This window comes from Salvelinus namaycush, chromosome 27, assembly GCF_016432855.1.
Source record: "Salvelinus namaycush isolate Seneca chromosome 27, SaNama_1.0, whole genome shotgun sequence".
Lineage (NCBI taxonomy): Eukaryota > Metazoa > Chordata > Actinopteri > Salmoniformes > Salmonidae > Salvelinus > Salvelinus namaycush.
This window is the reverse complement of record NC_052333.1, coordinates 4,223,108-4,241,722: the sequence shown is the minus strand read 5'-3', so window position 1 is coordinate 4,241,722 and position 18,615 is coordinate 4,223,108. Positions and strand designations below refer to the sequence as shown.

The 18,615-nt window shown below is 41.8% G+C and overlaps 1 protein-coding gene across 1 annotated transcript in view; it reads right to left on the bottom strand.

The window, feature by feature from the left end:
• LOC120022756 (unconventional myosin-Ig-like) overlaps positions 1 to 7,136 on the bottom strand; it is an 85,011-nt gene extending 77,875 nt beyond the window's left edge. Inside the window, exons 1-2 of the mRNA XM_038966749.1 lie at positions 7,042 to 7,136; positions 1,752 to 1,960 (exon numbers count right to left, since the gene is read on the bottom strand). Coding sequence (XP_038822677.1) covers positions 1,752 to 1,960; positions 7,042 to 7,136 — 304 coding nt within the window. The remainder of the gene's footprint in view (positions 1 to 1,751; positions 1,961 to 7,041) is intronic.
• Positions 7,137 to 18,615: the final 11,479 nt, after the last annotated feature.

Sequence of the window (18,615 nt, the reverse complement as noted above, 5' to 3'; positions counted from 1 at the left end):
ATTGGCTCAAACGCATTACGAAGGAAAGAAATTCCACAAATTAACTTTTAACAAGGCACACCTGTTAAATGAAATGCATTCCAGGTGACTACCTCATGAAGCTGGTTGAGAGAATGCCAAGAGTGTGCAAAGCTGTCATCAAGGCAAAAGGTGGCTACTTTGAAGAATCTCAAATCTATTTTGATTTGTTTAATACACATATGATTCCATATGTGTTATTTCATAGTCCTGATGTCTTCACTATTATTCTACAATGTAGAAAATAGTAAAAATAAAGAAAAATCCTTGAATGAGTAGGTGTGTCCAAACTTTTGACCTGTACTGTATACATTTGCACTTCTACGATATAAGATCACTTGTTGTAAATTGAAGTTTAATTATGGCATAAATCGACCTTAACTTAAGGATCGTAACCTTTTTTAATTTTTTCTCCTAAAATGACATACCCAAATCTAACTGCCTGTAGCTCAGGACCTGAAGCAAGGATATGCATATTCTTGATGCCATTTGAAAGGAAACACTTTGAAGTTTGTGGAGATTTGAAATTAATGTAGGAGAATATAACACATTAGATCTGGTAAAAGATACATGCATTCAATTATTTATTTTTTTAACGCAAGAGAAAGGCCATGATGTATTATTCTAGCCCAGGCGCAATTTAGATTTTGGCCACTAGATGGCAGCAGGGTATGTGCAAAGTTTTAGACTGATCCAATGAATCATTGCATTTCTGTTTAAAAAATTGTATCAAGATTGCCAAATGTGTCTAATTGATTAATTAATAACTTTTCAAGTTCATAACTGTGCACTCTCCTCAAACAATAGCATTGTATACTTTCACTGCAATAGCTACTGTAAATTAGCTACTGCCAACATCAGATATGTCTATGTCCTGGGAAATTGTCTTGTTAATTACAACCGAATGCTAATCGCATTTGCCTACTTAGCTCAACCGTCCCGCACGGGACCCACCTATCCTGTAGAGGTTTTGAAGTGTGTCTCTACTGTCAGTCACCAACCATGATGTTACTCTTCCTCTTTATGTGACTAATGTAAGCAGGTTGACATTTATTGTCATGAGTCTTGTCCTGGAGACAGAACTGAGTAATTTCCCTTAGATAAGCCAGCTGCAAAGTCTAAATTGGCTATATTGTCAAATTCATGATTTTTTATTAAATTCTTTGGCTTAATTTAAGGTTAGGGTTAGGCATTAATGTGTTTAAGGTTAGGGTTAGATTTAAAATCCGATTTTATGACTTTGTGGGTGTGCCAGCTAGGGACCACTCTGCAGAGCTGCCTCCAGAACGAGGTTTGTGAAGAAAAACGCTAACCTGCATCAATAGCCTGCTATAAGTACACACAGCAGATGAGGAAACAGGACATTATGAGTTAGTGCAACTAAGAAAAGCCCATTGCACCAACAGTATGTGGAGACCAATACGCATCATGTTCTGGAGAAGTAAGGAACTGATAACCAGTCACATAGACAGTGACAGACAGAATGGTATGATGATGTTTGCATAAAGTGATTGCGGGCCTCTTTTTTTTATTTAGTGAGCAGAACACAGATATTTAGTGAGCAGAACACTGAGACGTTTAGCCAGATAAGATCCTAACTATCCGTTCACCATGCTCTCTGACCCTCTCAGAACCAGCTAACCAAGGTCAAACAGGCTTGCAGGACTAAAGGAGGTAAATTATGATGATGATTGGAGTGTGAGGCGTTGTGTAAGATGGAGTGTGAGACAGACCTGAAACGACGATGCAGGTGTCTTTGGCTCGTCTCTTCATGGCCTTGTACGCAGCGTCGGCCACAGCGTACAGGTGGGGAGGGTTCTCGTACAGCTCCCGGCCGCGGTAAGCGTTGATGTCCTCCTTCCCGTAGATGTCCATCTGTTTGTAAGGGTTGACTGACACCACCCCCTCTCCTATGAAGGTGTAGATACGGGCTTTCTCAAACCTGCCAGGCACACAGACAAACACAGAGACAGAGCTGACGTTATTTTAGCTATTTGAAGTATGGTTTTAGCTTTTTTTTTTTTTTTTGAAAAGGCTTGAATTTTAACTATCAAAATAGAAATGTAGGAAAACATAACAAATCCTTTTGATAATAATCATTTGTGCCACAGAAATGCTTCCTACACACACTCAAACCACATTCAATAAGGTTCCACCCTATCAACACCTTGCCCATTGTGGTGAGAGCAATGTTTACACAGCAACAGGGTAGGCCATTTCACAGAGAAACACCCTAATGTAAAAAACAACAACATATTTGTGCATCTAAACTCAAACCTCCCACTCTCACCTACTCTCAAAACGGCCCCCCCCCCCCCCCCCTAAAAGCATAGGAATTGACGTGGATGGGAAGTGAGAACAGAAAGTATGTACAAATTGTGTCTGAAGAGGAGGAGCTTCCTCCACCTATCCTTCTGATATTAAACATAATTGCCTACTTCTGTGCAGAAATGTAGGATGTACATTACAAGTTACAATAATCAACTCCATGACCTGCTAAACAAAAAATATCTATCACAACCTGTGATAACCATCACGGGTACAAACAGTCATTTAGATCATTATACTAAGACTTGGATCTTAGAGCCACTGGAACTGTCTATGGCAGCCGCTGGTCCTAATAGTAATTTCCCAAAGCGGACAAATAAAGTTGTTTGAATTGAATCCTACGCGTATTATTAGAGGAAACTTTTCTTTCTCTTCAACCTCTTTCTAGCTGACTGTTACTGCAGACGTTGCCATGGGGTCAGGCCGGGCATGATACAACTAATGGGAACTTCGGGGAATTAAAAATATGGTGTATACACCATCCAGGGCTGAGGCCCCTGGCGTGTCTGCTAAGCCCCAGAAGGTCCTCCAACTAATAAACAGCATGTTTTACTACTACTGTGAAATACTCTTAACTCCTTGTAAACTTCACACGGGATTCTGAAGATGACGGCATTGCAGACTAATTGTTTATATGTGGTTTCTCACTGTCTCAAGGAAAAGGCATGTCCCGACTTTACCAAACTTAAAATCTGTCTGTCTGCTTTGGCAATGTAAACATATGTTTCCCATGCCAAGAAAGCCCTTTGAATTTAATTAAGAGAGAGAGAGAGATAAATAATTAAATAATGGTCAGGTGCAGCAAAGAAAGACTTGGCCTTAACTGAAAACACAGAACTAACATCCACAACATGTATGATAGTCATTCATGGTTCAGGGGTTGAGGATAAATTAACTACTTCTCTTCTAGTCTTTTTAAAGAAACATTTTGTGTGTTGAAAAAGCTTAATCACCACTTGTATAATATATTTGCATACACTACCAACAGACATACATACCCCACCAGACACACCATTTATGAGTTTCTTCACTGTACCCAAACCAAAAAACAGATTTAATGCATCACTCAGTATTGAATAGAGCCATGTCGTCATGGAATGCTCTGCCACCAGAGGTTAGTCAGGCAAATTTAGCTTTAAAAAACAGATACAAATGTGTCACACCCTGATCTGTTTCACCTGTCTTTGTGCTTGTCTCCACCCCCCTCCAGGTGTCGCCCGTCTTCCCCATTATCCCCTGGGTATTTATACCTGTGTTCTCTTATCCCCTGGGTATTTATACCTGTGTTCTCTGTTTGTCTTTTGCCAGTTCGTTATGTTTGGTCAAGCCTACCAGCGGTTTTCCCTCTGCTCCTGTCTCTTGTTTTTTTCCTGCTTTCTAGGTTTCCCGGTTCTGACCTTTCTGCCCGCCCTGAGCCTGCCTGCTCTCCTGTACCTTTGCCCCACTACTCTGGATTACGGACCTCTGCCTGACCTGACCCTGCCTGCCGTCCTGTACCTTTCCCCCACTGCTCTGGTTATCGACCCCTGCCTGCCTTGACCTGTCGTTTGCCTTCCCCTGTTGCTGCAATAAACCTTGTTACTTTGAGACAGTCTGCATTTGGGTCTTACATGAAAAGTGATACAAATGCATCATGTATCTCAGCGCCTCTCCTCTTCTAAAGATCTAATCGAACTGAACTGTATATATGAATATGTACTGTATATTTTAATAGTGTGTAAATAGTATTTTTGTTGTCTCTCGGTGTCTTTTCAATAAATCATTTTTTATTTAATGTAATACCTTATGTTGTTCTTGTCTAGTACTGTTCTGTTCTGTACTTTGTCATGTATTTCTATGTTTTATGTGGACCCCAGGAAGAGTAGCTGCTGCATGTGCAGTAGCTAATGGGGATCCGAATAAAGTAAACACTGCACCCAAAAATAGAGGACAAAAGGTCACCCGATTCACTTGAACTCAACACAATACATCACTGCAACAAAAAAAAAACAGTCACGAAGAGAGCGAATAGAGCATAGAAAAGTAGGTGTCACTAACTAAATGAGTTTGGTCTCAGGTCTTTACCAATGATGCAATGACGATTTCTATGCATCTATTTATGTGACTGTTTCTAAGGCGGAACCGTATATGTTCATATCGCAACCACTGAGAGAGGGTGGGAAAGTCAAACGCAAAAAAATGTCATCCTTCTCTCTCTGTCTCTCTCTGTGTCTCTCTCTGTCTCTCTCTCTCTCTCTCTCTCTCCATGTCAACTTCTTCACTTAGCTTCTTGTACAAACAATAGTTTATAGCACTGCTTTAATCCTCACGTGTGTGTCAATCTAAGTAAAATAATTATTGAAAATCCCCATCAAAATCCTTCAGTTTTAAACTAGATATTTTTTGTTGCATGGGCTGCATCTCAATCCACCGATTCCTCCTATGTAGCCTTCCTCATCTGCGGTGGAAGGTGGCCGAGCTATAAAGGTGTTTAAAAATCGGTCTTCTCACAAAAAACATCCAGACGGGTTTCTTTATGACCTCTACAAGTGTCACAAGACTCGTCTGAAGGTAACACATGAAAACTAATGGAAGTATGGAGGTAGATTTGTGCCAACAAAAATAAGGGGTTAAATATGGGTCCAACCTAAAATATTTCCTGAGCTTTCTTATATCTCATAGATATAGGACAGACACTTCAAAACCTTATCCCTTATTATTTTTAAATTGACAGTCTTTTTGACTTTTATAAATGTTTTATTCAATGCATTTCTATTGGTAATACTAGTACAGGCAAAATTCAATATTTTATAAAATTGTTTATATATATATATTTGTTTTATACCTAAAGAAGTCCTCAAATTCAAAATCAAATACAGTGCATTCAGAAAGTATTCAGACCCCTTGACTTTTCCCACATTTTGTTACATTACAGCATTAATCTAAAATGTATTAAATAGTTTTTTCCCCCTCAATCTATACACAATACCACATAATGACCACATTAAATACCACATTAAATAAAAACCTGATTTATATAAGTATTCAGACCCTTTACTCAGTGCTTTGTTGAAGCAACTTTTGCAGCGATTACAGTCTTGTCTTCTTGGGTATGACGCTACAAGCTTGGCACACTGTATTTGGGAAGTTTCTCCCATTCTTCTCTGCTGATCCTCTCAAGCTCTGTCAGGTTGGATGGGGAGCATCGCTGCACAGCTATTTTCAGGTTTCTCCAGAGATCTTTGATTGGGTTCAAGTCCGGGCTCTGGCTGGGCCACTCAAGGACATTCAGAGACTTGTCCCAAAGCCACTCCTGCGTTGTCTTGGCTGTGTGCTTAGAGTCATTGTCCTGTTGGAAGGTGAACCTTCGCCCCAATCTGAGGTCCTGAGCGCTCTGGACCAGGTTTTCATCACGGACCTCTCTGTACTTTGCACTGTTCATCTTTCCCTCGATCCTGACTAGTCTCCCAGCCTCTGCCACTGAAAAACATCCCCACAGCATGATGCTAACACCACCATGCTTCACCGTAGGGATGGTGCCAGGTTTCCTCCAGATGTGACACTTGGCATTCAGGCCAAAGAGTTCAATCTTGGTTTCATCAGACCAGAGAATCTTGTTTCTCATGGTCTGAGAGTCCTTTACATGCCTTTTTGCAATCTCCAAGCGAGCTGTCATGTGCGTTTTACTGAGGAGGGGCTTTCCTCTGGCCACTCTACCATAAAGGCCTGATTGGTGGAGTGCTGCAGAGATGGTTGTACTTCTGAAATGTTCTCCCATCTCCACAGAGGAACTCTGGAGCTCTGTCAGAGTGACCATCGGATTCTTGGTCACCTCCCTGACCAAGGACCTTCTCCACCGATTGCGCAGTTTGGCCGGGCGGCCAGCTCTCGGAAGAGTCTTGGTGGTCCCAAACCATTTAAGAATGATGGAGGCCACTGTGTTCTTGGGGACCTTCAATGCTGAAGACATTTGTTAGTACCCTTCCCCAGATCTATGCCTCGACACAATCCTGTCTCAGAGCTCTATGGACAATTCCTTAGATCTCCTTAGAACTGGTTTTTGCTCTGACATGCACTGTCAACTTTGGGACCTTAAATAGACAGGTGTGTGCCTTTCCAAATCATGTCCAATCAATTGAATTTACCACAGGTGGAATCCAATCAAGTTGTAGAAACATCTCAAGAATGATCAATGGAAACAGGATGCACCTGAGCTCAATTTCGAGTCTCGTAGCAAAGGGTCTGAATACTTATGTAAATATGGTATTTCTGTTGTTTTTTTAATACATTTCCATAATATTCAAAAAAAAAAAAAGAATAATAATCTTTGTCATTATGGGGTATTGTGTGTTGATTGATGAGGATAATTTTTTTTTAATCAATTTTAGAATAAGGCAGTAACGTAGCAAAATGTGGAAAAAGTCAACGGGTCGGAATACTTTCAAAATGTACTGTATTAATCCATGGTATGACCTACCCCAAAGGGGTAGAATTTTAGAGGATAAGGGAGGCACTGAAAAGTTTCCAATGTTACGAGGTTGAGGGGACTGAGGGCTGATAAAGACATCCATTGTGCCACAACCACCATGACAGCCTCCTCTCATCTCCATCCCTGTGTTGTACCTACTTCCTCGTCCTCAACCTCCACTCCTCGACGGGAGTCACCATCAGTCCTTACATACTCTCTACCCAAGTCTCTCTACAATTAGGCCTTACCTCAGCTTCAGGTTCTCCATAAACTGCTCTATGTTCACCTCGTCCAGAAGGACAAAATCAGACTTCCCAAACTCCAGGTCTTCCAGCGCCGCCATCCTGACGGACAGACAGAACGACAAAAAAAGATAGAGAGGAACGGAAGTCTCTAGGGGAGAGAGAGAGAGAGTAGAGGACTCTAGGGAAGAGAGAGAGAAGTGAAGGCAGGCAGGCAGAATAGGCTAGTGCTGCTGGGCGCCCGGTAGTGAAAGCGGAGTTGAGGCAGGGTGCCGGGTTGTGGGTGTGGGTGTGGCATAACTCTGTTCTTTTGTGGTGTGGGGTGCTGCTTAGTCAAGTCAATGAGGGCTGTGGTCGGACTCTCTGTTGTGTGTGTGTGTGTGTGTGTGTGTGTGTGTGTGTGTGTGTGTGTGTGTGTGTGTGTGTGTGTGTGTGTGTGTGTGTGTGTGTGTGTGTGTGTGTGTGTGTGTGTGTGTGTGTGTGTGTGTGTGTGTGTGTGTGTGTGTGTGTGTGTGCGTGCGTGCGCGCGTGCGGCGGGTATATATATAATGGGACAGCGAAGAACTATCATTAAACACAGAAAACACTTCTGCATCCTCCATCTCCTCTTTCTCTCTTCCTGCCACAGGCCTCCAGACCTCTTTGTTTCAGAGGAAAACCACTGAGAGAACCGTTGCAGAGGCGTATGACAACAAGAAAGTCACACTGTATCTCTCTTAGCCTCCCCCTCTCTTTTTCCACCTCTCTCTCTTCCTCTCTCTCTCCCCCTCTCTATCTCTGTCTGTGTATCTATCTATTTTTCTATCTCTCTTTCATAGAAAGACCCCACTCCACAAAGATACTTGATCTGAAATTAAGAAGAAGAAAACCAACTGAACACTGAGACACAGAGGCTCGATCCACTGCCAACAATCTACAATTAGGCCTGTAAATTAGCTGTACATTTTAGGACAAAATGCCCTCTTCTCCTGGGAAGGATCAGGGTATTTCCTGGAAAAGGATCGGTGTAACATGGCGCCAATAGAGATGGCAGCTTCGCTTCTAGTCCTTAGGAAACTGTGCAGTATTTCATTTTTTATGTATTATTTCTTACATTGTTAGCCCAGGAGACCTTAAGTGATATTACATACAGCCGGGAAGAACTATTGGATATCAGAGAGACGTTAACTTACCAGCACAACCAGCATTACGACCAGGAATAAGACTTTCCCAAAGCGGATCATTTGTCTGCACCTCCCAGAGCATTTGAACTGATTCCAGAGGCCGACCCAAAACAACGCCGCCGGAGGAAAGGGTGCCGGAGCGGTCTTCTAGTGAGGCTTCGGATGTGCACACACCACCCACCGCTTCCGAGTATATTACTTGCTAATGTCCAGTCCCTAGTTAACAAAGTCAACAAAATCAGGGCAAGAGTTGTTTTACAAAGAGATATCCCGGATTGTAACATACTCTGTTTCAAGGAAACATGGCTAGCTTGAGACATGCTGTCGGAGTCAGTACAGCCAACGGGATTTTCAGTGCATTGCGCCGACAGGAATGAACATCTCTCCAGTAAGAAGGATGGGAGTGAATGTTTCATGATTAACAACTCATGGTGCATTGTAACAACATACAAGAAATCAAGTTATTTTGTTCACCAGACCTAGAATTCCTCACAATCAAATGCCAAAGGTATTATCTCCCAAGAGAACTCTCCTCGGTTATTGTCACAGGCGTAAATATAACCCCCCGCAAGCTGATACCGAGACGGCCATCAAGGAACTTCAATGGACTTTATTTAAACTGGAAACCATATATCCCGGGGTGCATTTATTTTAGCTGGGGATTTTAACAAAGCTAATTTAAGAACAAGGCTACCTAAATTCTATCAGCATATCGATTGCAGTACACGAGCGAGTAACACGCTCGACCATTGCTACTCTAACATTCGCAATGCATACAAGGCCCTCCCCCGCCCTCTTTTCGGCATATCTGACCATGACTCCATCTTGTTGCTCCTCTCCTATAGGCAGAAACTAAAACAGGAAGTGCCCGTGCTTAGGTCTATCCAACACCGGTCTAACAAATCAGATTCCGCGCTTCAAGATTGCTTCGATCACGTGGACTGTGATATGTTCTGGGTAGACTCAGAGAACAACATTGACAAATATGCTGACTCTGTGAGCGAGTTTACATGGAAGTCTATAGGAGATATTGTACCCACTGTGACTATTAAAACCTTCCCTAACCAGAAACTGTGGATTGATGGCAGCATTCGTGCAAAACTGAAAGCACATACCACCGCATTTAATCATGGCATGGCAACTGGGAAAATGGCCGAATACAAACAGTGTAGTTATTCCCTCCGTAAGGCAATCAGACAAGCAAAGTATCAGTATAGAGACAAAGTGCAGTTGCAATTCAATGGCTCAAACACGAGACGTATGTGGCAGAGTCTACAGACAATCACGGATTACAAAAAGAAAACCAGCCCCGTCACGGACATCAACGTCTTGCTTCCAGACAAATTAAACAACTTCTTTGCGCGCTTTAAGGACAATACAGTGCCATCGACGCGGCCCGCTGACAAAGACTGTGGGCTATCCTTCTCCGTGGCCAACGTAAGTAAAACATTTAAACGTGTTAACCCTCGCAAGGCTGCCGGCCCAGACGGCATCCCTAGCCGCGTCCTCAGAGCATGCACAGACCAGCTGGCTGGTGTGTTTACGGACATATTCAAACAATCCCTATCCCAGTCTGCTGTCCCCACATGCTTCAAGATGGCCACCATTGTTCCTGTTCCCAAGAAAGCCAAGGTAACTGAACAAAAGGACTATTGCCGCGTAGCTCTCACTTCTGTCATCAAGAAGTGCTTTGAGAGACTAGTCAAGGATAATATCACCTCCACCCTACCTCTCACCCTAGACCCACTTCAATGTACTTACCAATAGGTCCACAGACAATGCAATTGCCATCACACTGCACACTGCCCTATCCCATCTGGATAAGAGGAATACCTATGTAAGAATGCTGTTCATTGACTACAGCTCAGCCTTCAACACCATAGTACCCTCCAAGATCATCATTAAGCTCGAGGCCCTGGGTCAGAACAGTGCCCTGTGCAGTTGGGTCCTGGACTTCCTGACGGACCGCCCCCGGGTGGTAAAGGTAGGAAACAACATCTCCACTCCGCTGATCCTCAACACTGGGGCCCCACAAGGGTGTGTTCTCAGCCCCCTCCTGTACTCCCTGTTCACCCACGACTGCGTGGCCATGCACGCCTCCAACTCAATCATCAAGTTTGTGGACGACACTACAGTGGTAGGCTTTATTACCAACAACGACGAGACAGCCTACAGGGAGGAGGTGAGGGCCCTCGGAGTGTGGTGCCAGGAAAATAACCTCTCACTCAATGTCAGCAAAACAAAAGAGATGATAGTGGACTTCAGGAAACAGCAAAGGGAGCACCCCCCTGTCCACATTGACGGGACAGTAGTGGAGAAGGTGGAAAGTATTAAGTTCCTCGGTGTACATATCCCCGACAATATGAAACGGTCCACGCACACAGACAGTGTGGTGAAGAAGGCTCAACAGGGCCTCTTCAACCTCAGGAGGCTGAAAATATGTGGCTTGTCACCGAAAACCTTCACTAGCTTTTACAGGTGCACAATCGAGAGTGAAACTGCACCGCCCATAACCGCAGGGCTCTCCAGAGGGTAGTGCGGTCTGCACAACGCATCACCGGGAGCAAACTACCTGCCCTCCAGGACACCTATTACACCCGATGTCACAAGAAGGCAAAAAAGATAATCAAGGACAATAACCATAACCAATAACTTCTTCATGATTTTTTTATTTTACCTTTATTTAACTAGGCAAGTCATTTAAGAACAAATTCTTATTTTCAATGACAGCCTACCAGGGAACAGTGTGTTAACTGCCTTGTTCAAGGGCAGAATGACAGATTTTTACCTTGGCAGTTCGTGGATTCAATCTTGCAACCTTTTGGTTACTAGTCCAACGCTCTAACCACTAGGCTACTTCCAACGCGACGGTTGAACTAATGTAGGCTAATGTAATTAGCATAAACGGAACAGTAGTCACTTTAATAATGCCACTTTAAGAATATTTACATATCTCGCAATACTTATCTCATATGTACGTATGTACTGTATACTACACTATCTATTCTATATTATCTACTGCATCTCAGCCGCTCTGTCACAGCTCATCCATATATATTTATAAATTCTTATCCCATTCCTTTACTAGATTGTGTGTATTAGGTTTTGTTGTGGAATTTGTTAGATATTAGGTTTTGTTGTGGAAATTGTTAGATATTAGGTTTTGTTGTGGAATTGTTAGATATTACCTGTTAGATACTGCTGCATTGTCGGATCTAGAAGCATAAGCATTTCACTACTCGCAATAACATCTGCTAACCATGTGTATGTGACCAATAACATCTGCTAACCATGTGTAGGTGACCAATAACATCTGCTAACCATGTGTATGTGACCAATAACATCTGCTAACCATGTGTATGTGACCAATAACATCTGCTAACCATGTGTATGTGACCAATAACATCTGCTAACCATGTGTATGTGACCAATAACATCTGCTAACCATGTGTATGTGACCAATAACATCTGCTAACCATGTGTATGTGACCAATAACATCTGCTAACCATGTGTATGTGACCAATAACATCTGCTAACCATGTGTATGTGACCAATAACATCTGCTAACCATGTGTATGTGACCAATAACATCTGCTAACCATGTGTATGTGACCAATAACATCTGCTAACCATGTGTATGTGACCAATAACATCTGCTAACCATGTGTATGTGACCAATAACATCTGCTAACCATGTGTATGTGACCAATAACATCTGCTAACCATGTGTATGTGACCAATAACATCTGCTAACCATGTGTATGTGACCAATAACATCTGCTAACCATGTGTATGTGACCAATAACATCTGCTAACCATGTGTAGGTGACCAATAACATCTGCTAACCATGTGTATGTGACCAATAACATCTGCTAACCATGTGTATGTGACCAATAACATCTGCTAACCATGTGTATGTGACCAATAACATCTGCTAACCATGTGTATGTGACCAATAACATCTGCTAACCATGTGTATGTGACCAATAACATCTGCTAACCATGTGTATGTGACCAATAACATCTGCTAACCGTGTGTATGTGACCAATAACATCTGCTAACCATGTGTATGTGACCAATAACATCTGCTAACCATGTGTATGTGACCAATAACATCTGCTAACCATGTGTATGTGACCAATAACATCTGCTAACCATGTGTATGTGACCAATAACATCTGCTAACCATGTGTAGGTGACCAATAACATCTGCTAACCATGTGTATGTGACCAATAACATCTGCTAACCATGTGTAGGTGACCAATAACATCTGCTAACCATGTGTATGTGACCAATAACATCTGCTAACCATGTGTAGGTGACCAATAACATCTGCTAACCATGTGTATGTGACCAATAACATCTGCTAACCATGTGTATGTGACCAATAACACCTGCTAACCATGTGTATGTGACCAATAACATTGTATTTGATATGATTTTGTATCTCCTGGAAAGGATCAGGGTATTTCCTGCTTCTGACTCCACAGCAGCATACATCATCTCTCCTTGGCTACATCCCAAATGGCACCCTATTCCCTATGTAGTGCACTAGTTTTGACGAGGACCCATAGGGCTCTGGCCAAAAGTAGTTAGTGGGGATATATCATGTAGGGTTAGGGTGGTGATATAATGTAGGGTTAGGGTGGTGATATAATGTAGGGTTAGGGTGGTGATATAATGTAGGGTTAGGGTGGTGATATAATGTAGGGTTAGGGTGGTGATATAATGTAGGGTTAGGGTGGTGATATAATGTAGGGTTAGGGTGGTGATATAATGTAGGGTTAGGGTGGTGATATAATGTAGGGTTAGGGTGGTGATATAATGTAGGGTTAGGGTGGTGATATAATGTAGGGTTATGGTGGTGATATAATGTAGGGTTAGGGTGGTGATATAATGTAGGGTTAGGGTGGTGATATAATGTAGGGTTATGGTGGTGATATAATGTAGGGTTAGGGTGGTGATATAATGTAGGGTTAGGGTGGTGAAATAATGTAGGGTTAGGGTGGTGATATAATGTAGGGTTAGGGTGGTGATATAAAGTAGGGTTAGGGTGGTGATATAATGTAGGGTTAGGGTGGTGATATAATGTAGGGTTAGGGTGGTGATATAATGTAGGGTTAGGGTGGTGATATAATGTAGGGTTAGGGTGGTGATATAATGTAGGGTTATGGTGGTGATATAATGTAGGGTTAGGGTGGTGATATAATGTAGGGTTAGGGTGGTGATATAATGTAGGGTTAGGGTGGTGATATAATGTAGGGTTAGGGTGGTGATATAATGTAGGGTTATGGTGGTGATATAATGTAGGGTTAGGGTGGTGATATAATGTAGGGTTAGGGTGGTGATATAATGTAGGGTTAGGGTGGTGATATAATGTAGGGTTAGGGTGGTGATATAATGTAGGGTTAGGGTGGTGATATAATGTAGGGTTAGGGTGGTGATACAGTTGAAGTCAGAAGTTTACATACAGTTGAAGTCGGAAGTTTACATACACTTAGGTTGGAGTTATTAAAACTACTTTTTCAACCACTCCACAAATTTCTTGTTAACAAACTATAGTTTTGGCAAGTCGGTTAGGACATCTACTTCGTGCATGACACAAGTAATTTCCCAACAATTGTTCACAGAAAGATTATTTCACATATAATTCACTGTATCACAATTCCAGTGGGTCAGAAGTTTACATACACTAAGTTGACTGTGCCTTTAAACAGCTTGTAAAATTCCAGAAAATTAAGTCATGGCTTTAGAAGCTTCTGATAGGCTAATTGACATCATTTGAGTCAATTGGAGGTGTACCTGTGGATGTATTTCAAGGCCTACCTTCAAATTCAGTGCCTCTTTGCTTGACATCATGGAAAAATCTAAAGAAATCAGCCAAGATCTCAGAAAAAAAATTGTAGAAGTCTGGTTCATCCTTGGGAGCAATTTACAAATTTACCACATTCATCTGAATAAACAATAGTACGCAAGTATAAACACCATGGGACCACACAGCCGTCATACCGCTCAGGAAGGAGACCCGTTCGTACTTTGGTTCGAAAAGTGCAAATCAATCCCAGAACAACAGCAAAGGACCTTGTGAAGATGCTGGAGGAAACAGTATCTATATCCACAGTGAAACGAGTCCAATATCGACATAACTTGAAATGCCGCTCAGCAAAGAAGAAGCCACTGCTCCAAAACCGCCATAAAAAAGCCAGACTACGGTTTGCAACTGCACACGGGGACAAAGATTGTACTTTTTGGAGAAATGTCCTCTGGTCTGATGAAACAAAAATAGAACTGTTTGGCCATAATGACCATCGTTATGTTTGGAGGAAAAAGGGGGAGGCTTGCAAGCTGAAGAACACCATCCCAACTGTGAAGCATGAGGGTGGCAGCATCATGTTGTGGGGGTGCTTTGCTGCATGAGGGACTGGTGCACTTCACAAAATAGATGGCGGCATGAGGAATTAAAATTTTGTGGATATATTGAAGCAACATCTCAAGACATCAGTCAGGAAGTTAAAGCTTGGTCGCAAATGGGTCTTCCAAATGGACAATGACCCCAAGCATTCTTCCAAAGTTGTGACAAAATGGCTTAAACACACGTTCTGCTAGCGGAACCCCCCCACAACATTCCGCTGAAAAGGCAGCGCTGGGAAATTCAAAAATATTTTTTTGAAATATGTAACTTTCACACATTAACAAGTCCAATACAGCAAATGAAAGATAAACATCTTGTTAATCTACCCATCGTGTCCGATTTTAAAAATGCTTTACAGTGAAAACACAACATATGATTACGTTAGATCACCGCCAAGTCCAAAAAACACACAGCAATTTTCCCAGCCAAAGATAGCAGTTACAAAAAGCAGAAATAGAGATAAAATGAATCACTAACCTTTGATGATCTTCATCAGATGACACTCATAGGACATCATGTTACACAATACATGTATTTTTTGTTCGATAATGTGCATATTTATATCCAAAAATCTTAGTTTACATTGGCGCCATGTTCAGAAATGCCTCCAAAATATCCGGAGAAATTGCATCAAATAACAGAAATATTCATCATAAACTTTGACGAAAGATACATGTTTTACATAGAATTAAAGATACACTTGTTCTTAATGCAACCGCTGTGTCAGATTTCAAAAAAACTTTGCGGAAAAAGCAAACCATGCAATAATCTGAGACGGCACTCAGATAGAAACAACATTTCTCCGCCATGTTGGAGTCAACAGAAATACGAAATTACATTATAAATATTCCCTTACCTTTGATGATCTTCATCAGAATGCACTCCCAGGAATCCTAGTTCCACAATAAATTGTTGTTTTGTTCGATAATGTCAATTATTTATGTCCAAGTAGCTACTTTTGCTAGCGCGTTTAGTACACATTTCCAAACGCTTGTGCAAGTCCCGCATAACGTCAGACGAAAACTTCAAAAAGTTATATCACAGGTCGAATAAACTTGTCAAACTAAGTAGAGAATCAATCTTCAGGATGTTGTTATCATATATATCCAATAACGTTCCAACCGGAGCATTCCTTCGTGTCTGTAGAAGTTATGGAACGCAAGGCGATATCATGAGGAAAGCGCATGACCAGGAACTGGCAATCTGCCAGACCACTGACTCATTCCCCTCTCATCCGGCCCCACAACACAGCATAAATTTCATTCAACGTTCTACAGACTGTTGACATCTAGTGGAAGGCGTAGGAAGTGCAAACATATCCATATCTTACAGGGATTTGAACAGCCTCAGAATTTCCACTTCCTGTTTGGAAGTTTGCCTGCCATATGAGTTCTGTTATACTCACAGACATAATTCAAACAGTTTTAGAAACTTCAGAGTGTTTTCTATCCAATAGTAACAATACTATGCATATATTAGCATCTGGGACAGAGTAGGAGGCAGTTCAATTTGGGCACGCTATTCATCCAAAGTGAAAATGCTGCCCCCTATCCCTAAAACGTTAAGGACAACAAAGTCCAGGTACTGGAGTGGCCGTCACAAAGCCCTGACCTCAATCCTATAGAAAATTTGTGGGCAGAACTGAAAAAACGTGTGTGAGCAAGGCCTACAAACCTGACTCAGTTACACCAGCTCTGTCAGGAGGAATGGGCCAAAGTTCACCTAACTTATTGTTGGAAGCTTGTGGAAGGCTGCCCGAAATGTTTGAGCCAAGTTAAACTATTTAAAGGCAATGCTACCAAATACTAGTTGAGTGTATGTAAACTTCTGACCCACTGGGAATGTGATGAAAGAAATAAAAGCTGAAATAAATCATTCTCTCTACTATTATTCTGACATTTCACATTCTTAAAATAAAGTGGTGATCCTAACTGACCTAAGACAGGGAATTTCTACTAAGATTAAATGTCAGGAATTGTGAAAAACTGAGTTTAAATGTATTTGGCTAAGGTGTATCTAAACTTCCGACATCAACTGTGTATCTCAATGCATTACCTAAATTGCAACCACGAATCCGCCAATAGAAAAATAAAGAACATAAGCTCTGGTAATATGGATAGCCTAACTATTGAAGCAATGAGCGAGTTGGTTTTCCATGGCCCCGCTACCCCTGGTGGGTGGAGAGTTCTCTTTAGGATCAATGGGATGGTTGAAAAGAAGCAAACAAAGAGGAGGTGCTTATGTTTGTCCTGTTTCACATGTGTTCAGTGTGTAACCTGTTCAGTGTGTAGTGTGAAATGGACATGTGTTTTTTTTTGCAAATCCCACTCCCCCTGAGACATCCTCAGAAAGTGGGGTCACGGCCAGAAGTCAGTCATTATTGATGGCGAACCTGGAGCAATTAGGGTTAACTGTCTTGCTCAAGGGCAGATCAACAGATATTTCACCTAGTCGGCTCTGGAATTCAAACTAGCAACCTTTCGGTGACTGGCCCAATGCTGTAACCGCTAGGCCACCTGCTGCACCTGGGGCACAGGGCCATGCAAAACAAATTTGCCTAAAACTCGTCTGGCCATCCTCTTTCAGCTCGAGAAAGTGGATTTCTACTGGTGCGGGCGTTTAACATAAAGCCTCATGGCTCTCATTGATTAAACAACACAATGCAGTAACACTGCTAAAGCCAATTTAACAATATGTCAATCAAGAGGTTGCTCTGGAGACAGTGTTCTGTGTGTGACTTTTACTTCCTGAAGTGCACTGGAGTGTTGTTTTTGCTTCTCGGAAGGCTTGATTATCAGTGAGCATTCTAAAAGTGATCTATGCCGTTTAAAGTACTTATCATAGACTGCACTACCACTCACCTCCTCCTAACCTGCTCAATTCTGATCACTACTTCCTCTCTCTGTCAGTGTGCGTTGTGTTGTGTCATGTCGACTGCGTGGGGCCGCCTCACTTCCTGCTCAGGAAGGGACGCAGAGGGCAGGCTGGTGAGCACTTCCTCTCTCATCTGCTTCTGGGTCCATCACCATTCACAAAACTCCGGTGTCCAGAAGTTAACACTCAGAATCAGTCTGACAAGAACAAGCACAGTACTAAGGCAGATAATAAGGCAAACGCATGGACCCAGACTGCCATAGTAACAGACTTCCATAGTAACAGACTGCCATAGTAACAGACTGACGAGAAATGTGGAGACAATGACAAGTCGAAAGGAATTGTCAAACTAGAGCACGATGTGTTGATTTTAGTCTTGTGTGTGAGGAGTTAAAATGATGTGTTGATTTTAGTCTTGTGTGTGAGGAGTTAAAATGATGTGTTGATTTTAGTCTTGTGTGTGAGGAGTTAAAATTATGTGTTGATTTTAGTCTTGTGTGTGAGGAGTTAAAATGATGTGTTGATTTCAGTCTTGTGTGTGAGGAGTTAAAATGATGTGTTGATTTCAGTCTTGTGTGTGAGGAGTTAAAATGACCACATTTCAGGAACAGTTTCCACACAAAAACAGATGAGATAATCTCTAAATAATTGCTCCACATAATCAAAACAGATACAGTAGATTAACAAAGTCCACTCCTAGAGTATAGTTACCAGCCTTTGCATCAGCATATATTTAAAGGATCAATTTACACAAATATAATATATGTTTATTGCCCTCAATCCCTCAAAACAAAAACAAATTTAGAATAGATTCGTATCATGAGAAAGAAAATATTAGAAAATACAGAAATCAATTTGTCCAAGAAGAAAAAACCTTACAAAACAAAATGTGTATACATGTGAATTGAACATTTTACCCCACAGCATATTATGAAATTAAAGACATTCAAGAAATTAACAAGCCAAGCCACTTTCATTACAGGTGTCTGCATCTAAACTAGTAACCAGTTAGGGCTTTTTCTTGCTTGGAAACACATTCTTTCCATTCTATTGTGTTAGTAGGACTTTTTGGAAGTAATGACCTCTTTTTCACCACTGGCATTTGAGTTCCAGCAGAGGGCACCACC